The sequence below is a fragment of the Pteronotus mesoamericanus genome, unplaced genomic scaffold (genome assembly GCF_021234165.1).
Source record: "Pteronotus mesoamericanus isolate MK-2021 breed Mesoamerican mustached bat unplaced genomic scaffold, CSHL_Meso_final scaffold_54, whole genome shotgun sequence".
NCBI classification, from domain to species: Eukaryota; Metazoa; Chordata; class Mammalia; order Chiroptera; family Mormoopidae; genus Pteronotus; species Pteronotus mesoamericanus.
The window spans coordinates 61,957,711-61,980,615 of record NW_026555321.1 but is presented as its reverse complement, the minus strand read 5'-3'; the positions used below and the strand labels follow the sequence as shown (position 1 = coordinate 61,980,615).

At 40.2% G+C, this 22,905-nt stretch overlaps 1 protein-coding gene across 2 annotated transcripts in view; it reads left to right on the top strand.

Moving 5' to 3' along the window:
* WWP1 (WW domain containing E3 ubiquitin protein ligase 1) overlaps window positions 1–22,905 on the top strand; it is a 108,899-nt gene that overhangs the window by 61,263 nt on the left and 24,731 nt on the right. For both annotated transcript variants that reach the window (XM_054595549.1, XM_054595548.1), the window contains exons 8-14: window positions 297–481; window positions 9,595–9,916; window positions 17,529–17,624; window positions 19,861–20,035; window positions 22,343–22,397; window positions 22,481–22,565; window positions 22,694–22,822. In XM_054595549.1, the coding sequence (XP_054451524.1) occupies window positions 297–481; window positions 9,595–9,916; window positions 17,529–17,624; window positions 19,861–20,035; window positions 22,343–22,397; window positions 22,481–22,565; window positions 22,694–22,822 (1,047 nt within the window). The remainder of the gene's footprint in view (window positions 1–296; window positions 482–9,594; window positions 9,917–17,528; window positions 17,625–19,860; window positions 20,036–22,342; window positions 22,398–22,480; window positions 22,566–22,693; window positions 22,823–22,905) is intronic.

Genomic DNA, 22,905 nt, shown 5'->3' with positions numbered 1-22,905 from the left:
AATTAAAATGTATAAGTTGAACATTATTTTGAGGAACTAAATTCATTTTGATTTAGTATAGTTGTATTTTTCAGTATAGATTTATTTGTCAGTATGGAATATACTTAGAACTGAAAATAATTTAGATTTTTATGTAAAAAGGCATGCTATAACTTTGTTCATTACTCTCTGTATCTGTCCATTTGCTTGAATGGTAAGAATTCAGTAACTATTTCTTTTGAAAATTCTGATGTGAAGTTATTTAATTGTACTAGTCTCACTGAAGTAAGACATCTTTTTTTTTTTTTTTTTTGAAGGTTGGCTCCTGAAGGTTCAAATGGAATAGATAACCATGCACCTTCCAATGCTGTGGTGCAAAATTCATGCTGTTCACATGTAATTAATGGAGACAGTGCACCTTCATCTGCATTTCAGGGTTCCGCCAGACCGCAAAACACACCAGCTCCCAAACCACTCACAACTGAACCAGCCAGTGATGCTGGTAAGCATGGCTGTTTGGACACATGTATGTGAAGACTCAGTGACACTTATGTGTCTGTGTCTGCACTCTTCTTAGTACACAGTCTTGCTTAACCCTCAGTTCTACAACAGGAATTTTAAAATGACAATGCCTAAATTTTTTTTTAAATCATGTTTATTCTATTACAGTTGTCTTAATTTTTCCCTCTTTACCCCCTCCACCCCTCCTACCCCCGCCCCCTGTTCCCACAGTCTGTTCCCACTCTGTTGTCCATGTCCATGGGTCATTCATACATGTACTTTGTCTAGTCCCCCTTCTTTCCACCACTGTCTTCTTTCCCCATCCCCTCTGGTCACTTTCAGTCTGATCTGCATTTCCATGTCTGTGGTTTATTTTGTTCGTTAGTTTATTTTGTTGAATAGAGTCCTCTTATAGGTGAGATCATATGGTATTTGTCTTTCATCAACTGGCTTATTTCACTTAGCTTAATAGTCTCCTGTTCCATCCATGTTGTTGCAAAAGGTAAGAAGTCCATCTCTCTCTCTCTCTCTCTCTCTTTCTTTCTTTATTAAATACAGATTTTATGTTTTTAAATGTCAAAGTTAACTATAAAATATTAAAAAATGTAAAACCATTATAAAGTCTCAGCAATTAAACCAACATGACATCAGCACAGAAATAAGTAGATCAATGAAATATAATGAGCATTCTAGAGACAAACTTATGTATCTGTTTAGCAATGTATAATATATGATTAAGTTGATATTTCAAATCAGTGGGTAAAATAAGGCTTATTCAACAAATAAAGTGCATGGACCACTGTTACTTGAAATAACCCAAATGTAGAGCACTGTTTCACACATTATACAAAAAATATTGAGGTGTGTTAAACATCAATATCTAAGGAGTTTTAGGAGAAAATACAAACTAATATTTTTCTTACCCTGAAGTAAAATATTCAAACCAAAAGCTATAAGGTAAAATATTGACAATATGACTATATTAAACATTTAAGACTGTACAGTAATATACATATAAAAAAAGTTAAAGGACAAGGAATAGAATAGGAAAGTATTTGCAACACATCTAAAAAAGAGTTAATGTTTTGTTTTTAGGGATAAATTTCTACAAATATTTTATCAAAAAATGGATAAAGAATACCAAAAAGTCATTTAAAGCTTTTTAAAAATGAAAGAAATAGGCAAGAAATATAAAAAAAAGGTTTAGTTCCAACAGATAATGAGGCAACACTTAAAATAACACATCATTGAAACAATCAGATTAATACATATTAAAAAACATTGGTAATATCAAATATTGGCTATTATGAAAGGAACTGGGTATTCATAGACTCTTTTTATTCATCTAAAAGCAGTCCCTTTAGCATATTTTGCAGTGCTGGTTTGGTGGAGGCGTGTTCTTTTAGCCTTCTTTTGTTTGGGAAATTCCTTATTTCACCTTCCATTTTAATGGAGAGCCTTGCTGGGTAGAGCAGTCTTGGTTGCAGGCCTTTGCTTTTCATGACTTGGAATATTTCTTGCCATTCCCTTCTGGCTTGCAGTGTTTCTGTTGAGAAGTCAGCTGCTAGCCGTATTCGGGCTCCCTTATATATATTACTACCTCTTTCTCGCTTGCTGCCTTTAGGATTCTTTGCTTGTCTGATATTTTCCATTTTAATGATGATGTGTCTTGGAGTGGGCCTCATTGGGTTCCTCTGGAATGGGACCCTCTGTGCTTCCTGGACATGTGTGACTTTTTCTCTCCTCAAATTAGGGAAGTTTTCCATCATTACTTTTTCAAACAAGTTCTCTATCCCTTCCTCTTCTTATTCTCCTTCTAGTATCCCTGTGTGTGATACAGATATTATTACGTTTCAGGTTGTCCTGCATTCCCCTGAATGCCTCTTCATTCTTTTTGAGTCTTTTTTCATTTTCTTGTTCTTTCTGGGAGCTTTTTTCTATCTTGTCCTCCAGCTTGCTGATTCGATCCTAGGCTTCATCAAGCCTGCTTTTGATTCCTTCTACTATATTCTTCAATTCAGAAATTGGATTCTTCATTTCCTCTTGCCTCTTACTGATAGTTTCTATGTCCTTTTTCATGGTGATATAGTTTGCAGTAAGTTCCTCTTAGTTTTCCTGTAACTAAGGGAAACTTTGTAATTCTCTCCGAGCTCACTGAGCTTCCTTAGAACCATTGTTTGGGACTCTCAGTATCTGAGAGTTTACTCGCCTCTCTTTCATTTAGTTCCCTTTCTAGGGATTCCTCCTTTCCCTTCGAGTAGGGGGTATTTTGTCTTCTCATTATTTGTGAGATTCTTCTTTTTTGTTTCTGCTGCTTAAGTTGATCTGTCTTGATTTCCTGACTTTGTGGTGAACCTCTATGGTTGGAGACCGCTGTTTTTACTTTTCTGGATCTGCCTCTGATGATGTCAGATGTTGTCCCTGTCTGACCTTAAGCAGTCTGTTGGAGACTTCCAGGAATCTACTGTTTTTAGCTGTCTCCTTCAGCTGTTAATCAAGTCACTCTGCACTCAGCAGGCTGCCTTTGACAGCCCAGGGCAGGGTGGAGTCCCTCCTGGGGATGGGGTTATTGAGTACTCTCATGCTGCTGCCATGAGGGGGAGGAGTGAGCACTGGGATCCCTCCAACTACTCTCTGTTCTCTCCCCAAAGCCTCCATCTGCAGTCTCTCTTTAAGTGTCTCCAGACCCCTCTGCGCCCCCTTTAGCTGGGGATCTACTCTCTGTGGCTGCCACTTTGCACTCAGCTGGCGGCTTAGACAACATAGGGCAGGTTGGAGTCCCACCTGGGGGCAGGGCTGTTGCATCCTCTGATGCTGCTTCTGCTCAGGGGGAGTGGTCTCTGCCTGAGCAAGATGGCTGCTGCCGCTTGGGGTATGAGTCAGCACCGAGATCCCACTGGCTACTCTCTCAGTTCTCTCCCCAAAGCTCCTTCCCCAGTCTCTCCTCAGGTATCTCTAGACCACTCTGCCCCCGCCTTTGCCAGAGCCCAGGGTAAGTGGCTTCAAGTAAAAATTTATGCATTGGCATTTTAAAAGGCTCTTTGCATCTCCAGCTGCCTGTCTCTGGCAGAGAGCAACTTGCCGCTTTTCACAGCTGGCTGTTTTCTGTGTGCTTTTGGGGTGCTGGTGCTATTGGCTGGAGATCCCCGCTTATGGTTTAGACCCCAGTCTTCTCGGGGGGATCCAACTGGCCATTTCAGTATCCTTCTGGTGCTGCCACCTGTAGGCGCACTGCCCACCTCCTCAAGTCGCTACCAGATTCCATACCAGTTAGATTGTGCTAAAGCCGATTCTTCTGTCTCGGAGATTACAAGGCTCCTCTCTCACTATTGTTCAGTTGTTTGTTCCAGGTAATTTCTCCACAATTTAGTTGTAATTCCAGGTTGGTCCTGGGAGGAGGTCAGTGTGACTTCCACCCACTCCCCCGCCATCTTGATTCTCCTCCCAATGCCTGAAGTTTTTGGTAATAATTTTGAATTCCCTTGATTATTTCAGAAAATATGACAAAAATGTATTAGTTTAGTGATCACAACACATTTCACATAGCAGTAATAATATGATAACTACATTTTTAGGCTTTATGCATGCCAAGAAATCACTATTTAATTTACAGTAGGGAATATATTTCTACAAGAATTTAAGTGAATTCATTGATTTGTCAGTAATGAATGATTCCTTAACCTTCCTGTTAGTAAACAAATATTTACTTCTTGGCATGTAACTGAGTAGAAAAATGTACTGTGAACTGATAAAGCTTCCAGAGAGTTTTATGTTTTCCAAGAATAAGTATTATCTATTATAGAAAGACTGCCTAAGAAAGGTTTCTTCTGATCATGGTTTTCAGTGGAATCAGCTATAAATGTTATGTTATTTTTTATTTGATCATTATATATATATTAACTCTTTCAGATGAATCTCTTGAAACCCAAATATTTTAGGACTTGCTTAAGATAACTAGCATGTGTGCTTGGCTGGAGTCCTGGTTTCTTGATTCCAGACCCTGTGTTTTCTCCTGTGTTTTCCATTTATGGTAAAGTAGTAAAAAGTGGAAACATGCAGAGAACCAGTGGATTTATAGATAAGACAGTTTGCATTTACACTCAAGCTTGGGGAGTATTTACCATGTATTTTCCTGAAAGTTTCTGTAAAGATGGGAACTGACATGAATTTTTTAATGAATTCAATTAATTTATTAATGGTACCTTTTATAAAAAATACAAATTTAAATATCCTAAGTACCAGAATAGATAGAACTTTTTAGTCATTAATTTAAGGTAGCTGGAAAATGAAGGAAAAAATCATTTAAATAGGGTAAAAGTAGGGAGCAAATGCATTTATTTTCTGATTCTGGCCAACAGATTTCTGCTAGCAAAGCAAGAAAGGAAACGTCATCATAGATTTTCCAGGACTGTCTCTAAATTAGGAACAGATCAGTTAAAACAGGTACTACCCTGAGAGTCCAGCTTTTATGGACGCGTATGAAATGACACCGTAATGTGAACGATGTCCTCAATAATTCCATGAGTAAACACAATAGTGAGTTTCCTAGAACTCTGCCTTATATTATCTATCCTAGATTAAATATTACAGTTTTAAAAAATAGCCTGAGGAAGTACCTATAGGAAGGGCCAAAATCTTATTTTTTAAAAATACTAACATATAGAAAAACGGTTTATCTGAATATCAGAATTCTTTATAATAAAGCATGAATCTAGTGCTTTCTGGCCAGAGGGGTTTGGTTTATCAAATATACATACAAAGAAACATGATGGAAAAAAAAAACAGTTATGCACCCATAAAAAATTGTATTTTAAATAATGTAACTACCTTGCAAACTTTTCAAAGAGGTTTAAAAAAAAGAAAAAAAACCTACATGACCGAAAAAATGAGTGATTTGTTCTCTGATTATTGTTGGATTTAGAATGGTATATTGACTTCCATTCTTTCTCAAAGTAACTCAGTGGCAAGGCCAATTGTTACCTAAATATACTCCTGATTGATGGAATGTGTAAGAATGTCAAATGCTCACTTTTGAAAGGCTTATACCAACACCCTCTTTCATTCTTGTCATAGCTCTCATCTAAAGTATATTGAATTTTGGAAATCCAGCTCCTCTTGCTAAAATATTTGGCTGATTGAGTTGATAGGAACCCATTACCACCAGTTTGTTGCATGTTTTAGCATTTGGGTATACTCAGGTATTGATGCAAAAGAGAGAATCTCGTATTTACACCCTACAACCTGTCAGATACTTAAAGAGACCCTTTTCATTGGGAATAAATTCACTTTATTTATCCTTGCCTGAAATCTCAAGGAGAAAATAAAACATGCATGTAAGGAACTAGAAATGAAGGCATTATCATGAATAATTCCCATGACATTCACAATAACTACAAGGAACCCTAAAACAATCAGAAGAATAATGGTGGCTAACATTTGTGCTGTACCTGTTGTAAACACTGTGCACCTGTTTTTCCATTTAACCATCACAATAACTCTGCAGTAGATACTAGTCTTGGAGAGGACCTGAGGCCCGGGAGCTCACAGCTAGGAGGGGTAGGCGCTGGATTGCAACCCAGCTCTGGCCCTCTGTTGTGCCCTCTGCTTTCCCTGCACCTGGATGTGTGGGATTTTTGTATTGTCTGAGTTTCGCTGTTTGTCTTTCATGCCATGATAGTCTCAAATAATTTTCCCCCAACCAACTTAGTGACTGTTTTCACCTCTTCTGATTATTGTTGGTGACATCTGACAGAAAATTGCCATCATTCCATTGGCCAGTCTACGAAGACTTTGGGACTTGCTCTGTTGGTAGCAACCACTTGACCAGTATCTTTTGTACTATCTGTCGTTCCTTAGTGGGAGGGTGAGTGGATGAATTCAGATATATTTTAAAGGAATGGTAATCTCTTTTAAGCTGTTACTGTAAAAATGGTATTCCTTTTTTAAATTAAGGACTTTAAAAATTAGTTTTCATTATTGGAGTGAGGGTGAGAATGTGCATGTTCTTTGTCTAATATATGACAGTTTTTTTAATCGCTTAACTGCAACAACCCAAATTCTAAAATCTTTAAAAACAATTTTGGGAGGTGGTGGGAACCCATTTAATGGCAGACTGATTAGAACTGATTTGAGGATGTTTTGAATTTATCATGCTTAGAATGAGTTTTCTTACCTTTTGCGGCAGAAACATTACTGTGTTTTAATAACTATGGGCCCTACACCTACTTGGGTGTTAGTGTGATGTACAGAATGTGTGTCATTTCACCTTCTTGAGTTCCACAGAGTTATGAGATGTGAAACTGCCAAGGGACTGTGGGTCTATGTTAAATAAGGAGTTTGAGGCAAAGGATTTTACCAGAGACAGGACTGTATATGATGGCTTCTCTCCCCTCTGCCCCATTCTTTTAAGTCTTGACTAAGGGGATCCATTGGATAAGTTTAGTTGCTTTGAATATTGGTCATTATTTTAAGCTAAATAGAAGGCAGTCACGATGTGGTAAAGATTAGACTTTGCTTCTCACAGGATGAGGTTAAACCCCAGCTCTGCCACCTAATGCATTAACCAATATGTGACCTTGGTTGGACAAATTTAACTTCTCAAAGTTTATCTCCTCCATTTACAAAAAGAAGATAATACTCAACTAACTACATTATAGGGTTGTTTCAAACACAATAATCTAAAACATCTACCATAGTCCTTGGACAATGGTAAGAATTTAAGAGAAATATATTTTCTACTTCTTCCCTCTTTCCCTAACCTTTAGTGTAAAATAACTTTTTCTAATATATAATTATTGTTTATTAAAAAAACAGATCACAGTTCAGTATGGTAAGTTTTAGGCATGACTAACTGGACATTTGATCTCAACCTTTTGTTTTGAAAATATAAATTCATAGAAAGTTGCAAAGAATGTACAGGAAGGTCTCATGTGCTCTTCCGCAGCCTCTTCCCATGTTGACATCTTGCATGACTGTAGTGCAGTGTCAGAGTCAGGAAACTAGCATGGGCACAGGCCATGGGATGGTAAAATAAGATGCCCCTAAAAATGTGTTTCACTGGGTAACTAATTATACTACACTTCTGATAAAACTTCAATAAATTTTGTTTTGTTTCTTTCTAGTTTTATCAAAGTATAATGAGACCATGGCCTCCTGATTGTAGAACTGGGGATTTTGTTTTGTCCTTTACTTATGTCAATTTTTCTAAAAATTCTTAGGTTGTCTGGTTGGAATCTGAATACATACACACACACACAGTAGAAACTCAAAACTACCTCTCTAACTCTGTAATTTAGATCAGAGGTATTGATTGTGTTATTAAAGCCTTCATTTACTTAATTATTTTTCTACTAATGCTCTGTTATCTCCATAGTTTTGAGAGAGGTACATTTAGTTCTTCTTTGACTTGTCTTTATTGATTCAACAAATATTGTTTTCATATGCCATGCATTTTGTAGCTGTTAGGAATACAAAAGTGAAAAAAAATCTAAGTTGTTGCTGTAGTCTGAACTTAATGAAAGTAAATAAAATGATTTCACAACATGAGAAACACAACAGTATAATGTGGAACCTGGGGTGAGGGAGGGGCAAATATAGCATTAAATAAGATACTCAAGAACCTTGTCCTGAAAGTGTGATTGAGCGCGGAGTCTACCTGATGAGAAGCAGCTGGTGTGAGGTCCTCTGAGACCTTTGGGACAGCTCATAAACAGCCCGGTGTTGAATGAGCAGGAAAGCCACTGTGAGCGGTCAGGTATAGCTGTGGACCAGACCAGGTAGAGTCCTTGTTGTGGCCGTGGTCAAGGGTGTGGAATTTTTTCTGGTTGTAGTGGGAATGCACCAGCATATTCAGTAAGGCGGTGAAAGATCTGTTATGTGGCTGCTCTTTGGAGACTGGATGGTAGTTGGATAAGGGAGGGAGCAGGCAGACCAATCTGGAGGCTGTTGCTGTAATAGAAGCATGAAACGGTGGGCTAAGCATTGAGGTGACATGCATGATTGTGCTATTTAATATCAATATTTAACCCTCTTCCTGTTTGTAAGTATGTTTTATGTCTGTGCTTCAGTATGCACACAGGTTTATGACCATTTCTTGTTCTGGATTATCTTTTCTCAAGCATTCCTCTTTTCCCATTTAGCATTATTTTGCTTTGAAAAGACTACTGCTGCCTTGTCTTTTATGGAAAATAAATGCATACTGTTGGAGAGTACATGCTAGATGAGACCGTTCTTATGAGTGCACGTTGGGTGGGAGATCCAGGATTTCGTCTCTGTGCACTTTGTCTGCATTTTCTCTGACAGTGCTGGGAACAGAGTAACTGTGATAGTTTTATTTCTCGTAGTTCATTCTTGTTGTTTTTCCCAAAGCCATTCTCTCCCCACCTTGCTGCAGAACCAGATCGATCTGATCTTAAGTTTGGCTTTTCAGTAGCACGCTCTTGTCTTTGCTTTTGCCACAGAAGTCTCTTTCTGTCTGTACAAGTTTACCTTCTGGTGTCATTTACTCTTATTTATGGCTCCCTCCCCATTTCAATGTGAACTTTGAGGTGTAACATTCTAACTAGTTTTGTTCAATCTCTCTTTCCAGTTTTAATTTGATTCACTATTACAGTGACTATCGTTGAAATGGATCTGTCACATTTAAAATGGATCCCAGTGCTGGGTTATTTCTCCAGAACATGTAGAGTGAGGTCCTGGAGTGTTTCCGCAGCCCCTGCGATGCGCTAGCTGAGTTAATGCCTACCATTGACATAGACTACTAGCTACTGTTTGCATACAAAAAAGGAGATTGAAAGGGGTTATTTTAAAATTTTTTATAACCCATGCGGACTTTTCAGAATTGATAATTTGGAGGAAAAACATTTGCATTCTAATGGTAGTTTCTCCTTACTTAAGATTCTTTGTATATGAATATATATTTTTTTCTTAAATTTTTATTATTCACATGCTTATCTCTAAACTGTGAGCAACAAAAAAATAGAATCTGTCTTATTTGATTCTCATCAATACCTGAGGCATTATAATGTGTGCATTAGGCTCTGCCTGAGTTAATTGTGCAGTAATGACTGCTTTGTCATTCCTTGTCAGATTGTCTTGTTCATTTGCCCTTTGCAGTTAATGGAGAATCAACCTCACTTGCACCAACTGATGGCCCTCTTGACACAGGGACTGCGGTCCCTGAGGATGGAGCCTCGTCATCAAGTTGTACGGGAACCACTCATGAGGAGGCCCCTGTTCCAGAAGTGCCGGTGTCCTCGGAGCACAATGGATGCGTCCTCTCTGATGGCATGACATTTGGGTCTGGGGCTGGTGGTGACCTAGACCCTGCTGCCTCTGCTTCTGGAAATAGCTCTGCCTTTGAAGCAGTCAAATTAAGGCAGCCGGGTGGGTGTGTGGAGCCTGGGAGGAACGCCAGCACAGAAACCCTGCCCTCAGGGTACGTTACCTCGCAAATGTGTTATTATGTTTTACTGTCGAATGAATGTGTGTGTAAAACTTTTCCAGTAATTGGACTTTAAATCTGATTCATACTATTTATGTGCTACACAGTAGGTACCTTTCAGGGGTGTCCAACCTTTTGGCATCTGTGGGCCACGTTGGAAGAAGAGTTGTCTTGGGCCACATAGTAAAAAACATTGTGACACATAATCACAAACAAATCTCATAATATTTTAAGTAAATTTATGATTTTGCGTTGGGCTGCATTCATAGCCATCCTAGGCCGCATGTGGCCCAAGGGTTGTGGGTTGGACACCCCTGTTTTAAAACTAAGAACAATTACCATCTCGTTGAAATGCATGCAGTATGAGAGGAAAAGAAAAAAGATTTTAATTTGCAGGACACTCTTGATTTGATTCTGGATTATTCTTACTGTACTAAGAGTGACCATGGCACCACTCATCATAAGCTCAGCTCTAGTGTCCTTTGTGGTCTGCTCCCCACACCCCAGGCTCAAGAACAGGCCAGCGTTTTACTCTGTTAATCCTGAATGCTGGGGAGCTGTCCAACCTTGATGATGGGAAGTTACAAACTTGGGTTTTCATTGCTGCTCAGTGATTCTTAACTTCTACATTTTCCACAGTTCTGACTCAGCATCCCAGGGTTTGCTTTGATAAATATTCTGGAAGTGTGTTCCATTTAGTCATCTCTCCCATGGTCACTCACAGGTTGTTTACTCTCTGCTTGTCTCTGAAGATACTAATACTGGGTTGGCCAAAAAGTCCATTCAGTTTTTTCCATAAAATAAAAGACACATTTTTTGTCTTCACCAATAGCTTTATTTGGATATTTTGAGTATATTGGCTCTCTCCCACATGGTATAATGTTGATTATTCTCAATTACTATCTCGATTCGATTGCTATCAACTTCAACTGGTCTACCCAACTGTGGAGCATTGTCCAGTGAGAACTCTCTAGCACAAAACTTTACAAACCACTTTTGACACATTTGATCAGTCACAGCACCTTCTCCAAACACTGCACAAATCTTTTTTTGTGTTTCAGTTCTTGAAAGAAAGTTTAATATGCCAAAAATGGTGCTTATTTTCTTCCATCTTCAATATTAGAATCGCTACAGAAAAATTGACAAATTTTGATAAGTTTTTTAAATGCATGCTGATATGACAGCTGTCACAATATAGTCTAACAAAATTGTTTTGAATGAAGTTAAAGACAATTAAGTGCTACTAGAGCCATTTATGGAAAAACCCAAAAGAACTTTCTGGCCAACCCAATATTAATGATTCCTTGTCTCTGCCTTTGAAAGGTTTATTTAGTGGCTCACACTTGTAAACATGCATCCAGGATACAGTTGGAAATGCTGGGTTGGGGTCTGGACATGGCTTTCATACTGGCATGTCTGCTCTGTGCCTGGCAGCCACACCTCCAGGGTCTGGCTCACAGCCCTTACGCTGTCAATACAGTCAGTAGTGTGCCTGCCACTCACACTGAGAGCTGGAGCTGGTTTGCTCAGGGCTGTCCTCTGGCTCTCACTGGCTGTGCCCACTGCCTCCCTGTTTCCAGCTGTGGTCCCCCACACATGAGCCCTTATGGGGGCTTGCACTGTCCCTCACTTTAGCTGTTCAGGCTCTATGTCCAGACAGACCTTTCTTGCACATGTTTTCAACCATTTACAGAATGGGAAGTCCCCACTTCTGTTTCCTGCAAGCATTTCAGACCCTACACTGTCCTCCCTGCCTCTCAAAAATCTCTCATTGTCCCTTTGTCTCCTTTCTTTGACAGCTTATTTATTCTAATTGGTTACGTATCTGCAACTGTGACACACGAGAAGCTGTTCCTACTGCAGGAACCTCATGGTCTAGGGGATAAAGACAGGCAACCAGGGACTGCACAGTGCAGTGACAGCTCTGCCAGAGCTCAGTCTAGGATGTGGTGGGCCTGCTCTGCCGACTGACATCAAAGAAGTCTTTCTGGGAGAGATGACCCTGAAGTGGCTTTCTTAAGAGGAGTAGTTGAGGCAGGTGTTGGTGGGCTCACTCAGGGGAGCCAAGTGTGTGTTTGGGCCACTGACATCATAGTGTTTCAGTTGTGTTTTTACCTTTCTTGAAATAAAGCATAGTATGCCAAGCAGGATCAGACGCACTCAGGGGAGACTGTCTGTTCCTGCTGGAGCTCAGCATTGGGAAGACAAGGTGTGAGTGCCAAAGAGGAAACAGTATGTGAAGAGTGTGGATCCCTGCAGAGGGGCTGACAGCTTGTCTTGGAAACCAGGAGTGAGTACTAATGAGTTTTAAGTGGAGGGGGGTGTGTGATACTCAAGTGTGATGAAGGTTATGCTGGCAGTCCTGTAGACTGAATAGAGGACAAGAGAACGGCCAAGCTGTTCTATGAAGGAAGCAGGCATTTCGATCAAAGCAGTAAGGACAGAAACTGAATTCTGCGGGGGGCCACATCACTGCTTCAGGCACTGTGAATGGTCTGGACAGTAGGAGGATGTCGCAGGTTATGAACAAAATTTGAACACCTAATGAAGTGACTCAGTATAGATAAGAATAGGAAATAGTGATGTGTATGATATGTAGTAAGAGTGAGCAGTGTTTCCGGAATGTGGGTTTCCCTGGTGTGTTTGTATACAACTGTAAATAAATAGCATAACTTTACACGAGATGTTAGTGTAAAATGTAGTTCTTTGTGAGCTGTGGGCCACTGATCCTGGAGAGAAAATAAAATGACCCACACTAAGGTGGATGCTGGCCTTTCACAGTGATGTTAAGATGGGCCTGGGGATTAGTTGTGAGGAAGAGGAGGAACAGGAGGGTGGAGCAGGTTTTGGCTCCCGTAGGAATCTGCTGGTGAACCCAGTTATTGTTCAAATCTGTGTCTTTCCCTCTTTCCTCAAAAATCTTTGAGTTCCTGTGCCCCTGTGTTTCCTCTCTGGTTACTTACTCACTTGTTTAGCTAACTGTCAGTAGCATTCCACTATCCTCAGAAAGAGGCTTGGTCTCGGAAATGACATCTGTGTGCTATGCTGAGTGCAATCTCGCCTAAGACCCTGCATTGGCTCTCACTTGTGTGGAATGTTGTTCCTTATATATGCACAGCTCAAGGTCAGGCTATCTCATTCCACAGGGCTTTCCTGCCCTCCCCACACCCCCTGCTCTCATCAGGACTTTCTGCCCCAACTCTTACACTGTTCTATTTTTCCCAACTTTTTCTTATGAAAATTTACAAACATGCTGAAAACTAGAAGAACTTTATAGGGAACACCCATATACCTATCACCAGATTCTACAGTTGACATTTTACCGTCTGCTTTATCTCATATCTCTTTATCTCTCTTTCCATCTAATTTTTAAATGCAGTTTAGCAGTTTTAAGGTACCATACATTTTGCCCTTTAGCTCTTCAGCTTTGACCAGTTAACTAGAATTCAGAATTTAAAAATCTTTTTAGGTAAAGTTTACATAGGAAGAAATGTACAAGTCTTAAGTGTACCATTTTGATAAGTTTTTGACAAATGTATACATTGTTAACCCAAACGCTTATAGAGGTACCATTACTCCAGAAGATTCTCTCAAACCACTTTCTCAGTCAATTCCTGTCCCTACTTTTAGAGAGGCAGTCATTGTTCTGACTTTTTCCACTACAGATTATAGGTTAGTTTTCCCTGTTCTAGAATTTAATATCAATGGAATCATTATGAACTCTTAGAGTTGGGTTCTTTTCATCAGCATGATGGATGGAATTGGTATTGTTTTTCTTGTAGCAGTAAGATTGCGCAGTGATGTACTTTATTTTTGTGTTATCATCAGTTTTTTCTCCACTACATTGATAAACGGCTTTATTTTTCCATTTCTATATCCCTCATGCCTAAAACTGTGCCTGCCAATTTTTTCAGTAAGTAAATTAGAGTGAAAGTGAGTGATTTCGAGGGAGTGAGCAGTTGGGCAAAGGCCCTGCCTTGTAAATACACCTAAGGAAATGGTTGATAAACCATATACAGAAATATACTGAAAAATTCAAGGAAGCTAAGAAATGAAAGGCGCCATAAAATTTGATAACAAAGAGATTAGTTGCTGCTGACCTTTGACAAGTGGTTTTGGGAAATGGTGAGAGCTGTATTCAAGTTGCGGCATGGTAGACTCCAGGAGGGTTGGGTGTGACGGCAACTCTTACCCTTTCCCTGTAAACACATGTGGAAATGGGCAAGAAAAGACAGAACTGGGGGCAATTGCTTGTTTTATGAGCTGAGACAGGTGAAGGGATATCAGCTGCTGAGGGGACGGTGAGACAAGACAAGTGAGCATGGCAGGAGAGAGGTGACTGTGGGACTGTGCTTGTAAGAAGGCAAGTTCACCCTCTCGTTATTCAGGTTTGAAATCATAGTTATGCAATCAATAACTAAATTCTATTGTTTTTATTATGTTTCACAAAATTCTTCCAAGTTTACTTTTCTTGTTGTTTTAACAAGGTCTCTGTTAAGTAGTAGGTTTTGAAAATTTTTATATGCTTAATGAGGCAGAGAGGCTGTATCTAAACACTGAAAAGGAGAATATTGTGGGTGAAGGTGACAGTGCCAGCTACAAATTAGCACTTCTCTCCAGGAAAATAAAGAGTTCTGTTGAGAAGTCTCATTAATCAGTTAAGTAATCTGCAACTATTTAAGGTGAATTCATGAATTTCTATTACTGGATAATGTAGTCTCTGGCCAATTCCAGCCTGCCACTTTTATAGGACTCACAGGCACAGCCAGAGTGTCTCCTTTGCCACTGTAACATCTCTGCCCACCCCAACTTTCCAACACCTTCCTCCTGCATTGCTGCCAAGGCTGCTCTGGTCACTACCTACATGCTGAGGACTCACTCTTGGATGTAGGACCTCATCTGGAAATGACAACTCAGCTAGTTCCTCCACTTGGCCAGCTGTCAGGGGAGGTTAGAGAGTTTCACAGGAAAGACACAACATTGACCAGGCTCGTTCATCTGGGCCTGGACTTCTGTGTCCCCAGAATGTTGCCAGCATGCCCACAACCCAGAAAACAGGGTGAGGCATGGCAAGAGTTTTCTCTTTTATTAGGTTTGTATCTACCCTAATGACCTCAATTTTGCCTCTTATCCCAGAGCGTAAAATATTTGTCCTCTGGCATTTTACAGAAAATGTTTGTCTTCCCTTGATCTAGAGAATAGAATGTAGAAAAAATATAAAGAAGAAATCCAAAAGTAGTTCTGAATATAATGTTCTGTATAATAAGCAATTTAGTTTGAGAAAGAAAATCTGTTTAGAACAAAAATACTAAATTCTGGAAGTAATCTTTCATTTTGGAAAAGTTAAGAACTAGTGACTAGCATAAGTGCTTACTGAATATTTATTTGTTGAATGTGAAATTGGAAATATTTGCAATTGACTTAGGATAAAACTGAAAAAGAGCTTTATAGCCCTTTATATGAATGAAGCACTTTGTTCTTCCTACCCAGGTCCCAGAGTATTGACAGCCAGGATTCTACCTTTCCACCCAGAAGACTAGAAACTTTTAGAAGTGTCTTCCTTTGAAGACTCCCCTGCCAAAAAAAAAAAAAAAAAAAAAGACAAAAAGCACTGCTGTTTGTCCTCTAGTGAACTTGCCTCATATTGCCTTTCCATTTATCCCACAACCCACAAGCCCCACCCAGGCACACAAAGCCCCGAGGCAGTTTTTGGTCCTCTGCTCATTAGATATACAAGGGAAACCTCTTATGGAAAGAAAAATCAAAACAACCTAGAAAATGCTCCCTGAAGAAATAGACTATTTCAATATTCTCAGAAGGATAAGAGTAGGTATGACATAAATTAAGCAATGAGATGTTATAAAAACAGAATACTCGAAGAACCAAGAGCTCTTGGAAATCTAATTCAGTGGAAGACTTGGCTGATGAAGGTAAAGAAGTTTCCCAAAAAGTAAGACAAAAAGAGAAATTTATAAAATAGAAGGTCTGATAAGAGAAATTTCAGAAAAAGAGAAAATGGGAGGAAATACTTAACAAAATAACTAAAACTTTTACAATATAAAGGACATGATTTTCTTTTTGAAAAGGATCACCAAAACTCAGGTCAAGGGAAAATAAATCTCTATTAAGACACTCCGGTGGGAAAGTTTTAGTACATTGGGGCTGAAGAAAAAATAAATCCTAAACATTTCCAGAGGTTAAGAAACAAAGGCAGGCAGGTCTCGCACTCTTTAAAATGGCATCAGACTTCTCAGAATCAGCACAAAGAGCCCTAGGAGACTGCAGCTAGTGCCTCCATTGTGGAGGGACATTGTCTGTGACCTTGAGTTCTGTGTCCAGCTGCACTGTTGAGTGTGCGCATAGACACCTAGGCTTATCCAAGTTTCCCGCCCAGGTGTCCTCCTCAAGAAGCTCCTAGGACTCGTGTTTTCCAACCAGGCAGGGAAAGTGAAAGTCATGGACCTGAGAAGTGGGATCTGACAAGGACTGGAAGGGGTTCTGGTGCTCGCCTGGGGCGGCAGACAAGTACCTGCAGTTAGAATGATGATGGGTAAGGAGAAGGCAGACGATGAAAGGGCAGGGGTGGGAATAGCACTCATGTTATGTTCCTGACTCAGCTGTCAGGAGGGTTTTCATAGTCACATAAGGAAGGGCCCAGCATGTATGTGTTTGGGACAGTTAGGAGGAGGGTGAGTGTATATGTGCATGTGCCTGTGTGTGTGTTCTTGTGCAGGAGACTGACAGCTTCTATCTGTACACCTTGTTCAGGGAATACCTTTAGCAGGTGTGATCATTGCATAGGGAAAAAATCATGAAAGTCCTCTCTATTAAACAAGAAATCAGATTTAATTGGGTTCTTGTGTTTAAGAGAAAGAAAAATATTCCCTATTCTGTGTTCAGATTGAAAACAAGAATGTTAAACTCAGAATTACCAGGTTTTTATTTTGTGTATTTGAAATATTCCATATCCTTTTATGGGAGGACTGGAGAGGAAGAAGCAGGGATCACAGAGAAGAAAATGAGAGTGAGTCTTCAAATCAGAACAAAAGATACAGTACAGTGTCTGTAGATTTGTAGACTTACCCTAATTCAGAGAGGAACAGATGTGCTCAGAGAGGAGATGCTGGGTGCACATGGAGGGAGAATTGTTGGTGCACAGAAACACTAACAGTTGTGAATCATGTGCCTCTTCAAGGTGGTTTCTGCTGAAATCTTTTAGATAGTGGTTTTGAAATTGCAGGCAAAAATGTATATTACTTCACTGACATTTTGTGCCTTGGCCTTGATATATTAGGCTGGAAGTTCCTACCTGGATTGAACTACTTTTTTCTGATGAGTTAGAATTTTGTAAATTAGTATCTTTTAAAAACTTAATGTATATTCTAGCTTTCTCTGCTAACTATACTACTGAGTAACCAATTGTGTTAATAAAAAAGGAAATGTGTAAGAACTTAAAAGCACTAGTAATTGAGAAAACAACTTTACAATATATATGTAGGTTTTTAAAGTGAGACATATCTGTAACTTTCCTGATTATAATAAGCAGTCATTTTTCATATTGTCTTATTTGTTGTCTTTTACTTACATTTTCATTTTTTTTTTAAAGATGGGAGCAGAGAAAAGACCCTCATGGGAGAACCTATTATGTGGATCATAATACTAGAACGACCACGTGGGAGAGACCACAGCCTTTACCTCCAGGGTAAGGTGAAAGCATTGTCACCTTCAGTTGTTTTATCAAACGTGGTTTTCAAGTTTATGTCATATGACTTAACGTTATTCTTTCATTCTGCATATTGTTTCCTTACATTCATGAAGGGCTTCCTAAGAGATTGTCAAACACTGGAATGAGTTACTGAGGGTTGTTGCAGAATTTTGGTCCAATGTCAGTGCCTGTTTAACTTTTTAAGGGATGAAAGGCAATTCATCCATGTAGTTCTCATAGACAGTGATCCAAACCTGGTTGTTCCATGGGATTTACTGGCAGATATTTGAGTGCTTTGCAGTGGGATCTACAGGTTGCCACAAGTAAACTTCATTACATTCTGGCTGATGCTATAGAGGGTTTATATGAGTGCAGATATTTCTGTTACCCATTAAATATAGTTCATGCTGTTAGGCTTTCACTGAAGGCCACTCACAAACTGATGTCCTTCGTCCTTGGTTTCATGTCTTCATCTCATGAGCACACCACACTGATAGCCAGCTTGGTTACTATTCATAGTATTCCCATGCTCTAACTGCACCTGGCATTTTTCCTTGTCATCTTTGATACTCGGGGGCTCTGTCCACCAATACAAAACACACTTCCAGTTCTAGAAAATTCAAGACAAGGAATGTTACTTTGTGAGATCGGTTGCTGAGAGAATTCTGAGATTGTTGTGTAAATTAATGACCACAATGGGTTCTAGGTGAACTGGACCCTGGAGGATGGATGTGTTTGGATGTGCAGAGACTGGGAAGGACATTCTGTTCAAAGGGACCAAGAGGGTGTTCATGTGGCTCCATACGGTTCTCTGGAAGGAACATTGGAAGGCTGGAGCACTGAGGCTGGAATTGGGAGGTTTTCTGAGCTGTCCCTGAGAGCTCTGGCAAGTGGGATGCCATGACTGCACCTGCAGATGAGCTGCACCTCAGATGAGCTGCAGGGTGGTAGGCAAAGAACTGTCGACAGACTTAACATCCTGACGTCGGGAGTGGCTATAGTGTTGATTGCCAGGAATACAGTAAGCACTTAGTAAATGCTTATCAGAAAAAGGGGGAGAAAGTATAGTTGGATCGATTCTGGGATGGTTCAATCTATGACCTGTTTTTGAGACATCCTTATGTTACCAAACAGAAAAAGGGGGGGTTCCTCTACTTCATGCCACAAAAGCAAAATTCATGAAGCAGTTGCTGGTGAAAAATGGAAGAGGTTTTATTCTGATGCTGTGCAATTTGGGAAAATGGAGGACTCCCCATCTCAAAGCCCATCTCCTCTGTGAGACCAACAATCCTCAGTAAGACCAAAACAAGAACCAGTGCCCAGAGCTCCTGCTTCACCTTAAAGTACCATCCTTTGGGGCCTGCAGGCAGCTGCTAAGTGGCCATCCCGGTAGCTTAGTTTGTTCCCGGCTGGTGCCCATTTCAGGCTCCGTCCTGGAGCATGCGTATGGAGCCAGTACAGCCATGGGTCATGTGACTGCTAGGTCCACAAGGTTGTGTAGTTCCAGGGTGGAGAATGTGCTAATGCACTGGCAGGTGCATCACCAAGTGGGTGAGAGAGTCTCCCTCCTGGAGGCCGTGGGCATTGTGGCCAGTAAGGCCATGTGGTCCATGGAGGGAACAGGTGAGGCACTGTTCAAGTGCAGGCCACAAGCCAGTGAGCCATGAGCAAGAAAGAAGGGCATTCTTTGTTCCCCTGAGTTTATATTAACTTGGGTGTGGAATGAACTAGGTGCTTTCTCAAAACGACCAATTTCCCAGACTTTTGTATGCTTTGAGTAGGTTCATTTCCCATCTTTCCCCAGGCTACACTGACAGGCCTTTTAGGTCCAGCGCCTCTCATGCTGCCATTTTGACTTCTCTGGCACATGTGCCTATCTTCCCCTTGTCCCACCACCAATCCGGTACTGGAGGGGCAGGGGGAAGAGCTTTTCACATACTCAGTGTAAGAACCTCCACTTGCCACTGTCTCAGCCAGGGACTACTCCATGAACTGACCATCCACCTGTAATACTTGGAAATTATGTAGTGGTAGAATGGGAAGTATTTAGATAAGATAAATAGCAAGTTTCATGTTCATAGCATTTCTGAAGGATATCATAATTTATATTTTTTTAAGTTATTTTATCATGGCTTGGACTTGGTTTTTAAGTTATTTGCTTGGAGTATTAATTACTTCCCATTGTCTTCTACTGAGAGATGTTTTATTTTTATTCTCACTTTCTTGGTGGTAGCTGGGAGAGAAGAGTGGATGACCGTGGCAGGGTGTACTATGTCGACCACAATACCAGGACAACCACATGGCAGCGGCCAACCCTGGAGTCGGTGCGGGACTTTGAACAGTGGCAGTCGCAGCGCAGCCAGCTCCAGGGTGCCCTGCAGCAGTTTAACCAGCGCTACCTCTACTCAGTGAGTACATGTGGCCCTGGGTCTGCCTCAGTCACTGCATTGCATTCTGCTGAGTTACATTCTACTGAACTGCATTCTGTTGCATTCCATTCAACTGCACGGCATGTCGATGCTTTGCATTCTACTGTATTGCATTCTATGTGTTGCATTTCGTTGCACTGGTTTTGCATTCTATTCTACTGCAGTGCATTTTATCACAATCCATTCTACTGTATTCTGTTCTACTGCACTGCATTCTTATGCATTCCATCCTATTGCATTTCATTCTGCATTGCATTCTACTGCACTGCAGTCTAATGTGTTACAATCTATTGCACTGCATTACAGGGCCCTTCATTGACAACCTTTGATAAATAACTAGCATGGTTTGTGATATAGATAACTACTTCAGGCTTTTAAAAAAATGTTCCTAATGTGCTAAGATAACTTACTCATTGTCTTTATTAAATGATAGCTTCATAATTGTAATTTCTTTATAAAATACTATGTCTTTACAAATTCCCAGTCTTTTACCTTTAATGATGATCATTTTATTGGCTTTAAATAAAAGCAGTTCCTGATTTTACTTAAGGCCAGCCTCGCCATACACAAACTACTCTGGGTCCTTTCCCAGGTTCCTAAACAGCACTTTGCTCTCTTTTGGCATGCCAGAGATGTTCCTGGGATTGGGATGCTTTTGTCTAAAAATGTAATATACCTGAAAATTTGACCAGTTGGTGATTTATGTAAACATTCACAAAAGAGTTGGGGAAAAAAACCTAAAAAACCTTTGTTAAATGGGTTTGATCATAGGAAAGATAAAATATAAATTTTAAGTACTGGGCATTTGTAGATAGTTTTGAGGCAACTTAAACCCCACATATAGAGGCTGGTAGATGACTAGAAAGTAGGAAACATACAAAGAGAAAAATCAGCCTGTCAGAGTACCACCTGGTTCAGAGGTGAGAGGACAAGGTCTCTTGTGCAGGCGACCCCTCTTCTGCTATCTGCAGCCAGGGAGGTGTGGGTCACCCAGCTGCTACCCATGGAAATTAAACAGAATTTGTGGTGATACATATCATCTGGCTGAATATCGTAAATCAGGGGTTATGTAGTGTGAGTGTGCATTTGGTGGGACTTAGGTGTACACAGGAACACCTTGGGGAAATAAGGCAGGCTCAGATAACAGGTGTATATCAGAACTGTGTTCTCCTACACATGACAGAACATCCTTGAATGGATTGAGGGCTAGTTGTACACGTGTAACGTCAAATCTGGGGAGGAGTCCAGGGCCAATCCTCACTGGTTCAGTAATGCCATCAGGGGCCTGGGCTCTTTCTGCCATGGCTCCTTCATCCTCAGTCCTCCTGCTTCATGCTTCTTACATTCATCCTGTGCAGCTGCTGCCCTGGGGCCTCACTTCCTCAGTTTAGGCAGAAGGACAGAGAGGGATATAGAAGGGAGATGGCTTTTTCTAGCAAGCCCTTGCCCTTTTACTTGGAAAGGGAGGCCCTCAGCCGGAACTTCTACCCAAACCTCCTTGCCCAGAATGATCATCCCATCAGCTAGCCCTCTGCATGCAAGAAAGGAGATGGATATTTCCTAGCCAGCACATAACTGCCCCCCAAAAACAGTGGCTTGTTGTGAAGGAGGGAGAAGAGAGGAGGGACACTGAGTACAGATAGCAGCAGCTCTTCCAAAGTGTTAAAATGATTATCAAGATGCATGCATATCATCATTGAGAAATGGCTTTTCAGGTCATGATTTTACATTTGTCATTCTTTTCAAATTGACAGTAGAATGTTTACTCGTGCTTCAGAATACATTTCTGGGTTGTAATAATGTGTAAGTGTAAGTGTTTTATGTATATATAAATATATAAAAGGATATAAAGATAATTGTTTATTTGTATAATGATGATAGTCGTATTTAATACTGGCTGTATGAATAGGCATTTGTTTTAAAAAGAACTGTGATAATTGTTCTGTTTTTAAACAAATACTATTGCTTCATTTAAACACCACCATTTTCATGTGCCCTCCTCTCCTCTCACCTGGTGCCTCTAGATTATTGTCGAAAGGCTGAGATGAAAACAGTGATGGTCAGGGTGTTATTTCTAAGTCATTGTAGAAGGAGAGTAATTGATTGACTCCCCTTAAACTCACGGCACTTAGGACTTCATGTCTTGAAATCACTACATTCACATTCCTTTATTATATTTTTTAGAGCATTATTATAAAATGTGATTCTGCCAAGTGCTTGGTTTGTCTCTGCTATTATATTAAGATCCTGTTACTTTATTTCTCTTCCAACCCTTTCTCCAATCAGGCTTCAATGTTAGCTGCAGAAAATGACCCCTACGGGCCTTTGCCACCAGGCTGGGGTAAGTAATATGTTTTTGATAAAAACACCTGAAATGAATATATAGAAATGGTTATTAAATGCTATGTTCACTCTGTTTTTTAGAAAAAAGAGTAGATTCAACAGACAGAGTTTACTTCGTGAATCATAACACAAAAACCACGCAATGGGAAGATCCAAGAACTCAAGGGTATGTATATATTACAGCCTTACATCATTCTATATGTATTGACATGTAGCTAGGATAAGGTAAACCTCGATTCAGATGTTTTTAGTACCTGGAGAGTGGTCACCTTTGATTGTCTTTCTGTCTTTCAGCTTACAGAATGAAGAGCCCCTGCCAGAAGGCTGGGAGATTAGGTATACTCGGGAAGGTGTGCGGTACTTTGTCGATCATAACACCAGAACAACAACGTTCAAAGATCCTCGCAATGGGAAATCATCTGTGTAAGTGACAGCTTGAGGTTCTTACTGCTGCTTCATTAGAATGTAGGTTAGCTGCTAAGTTAGCCTCAAATTTTACTTTGGAT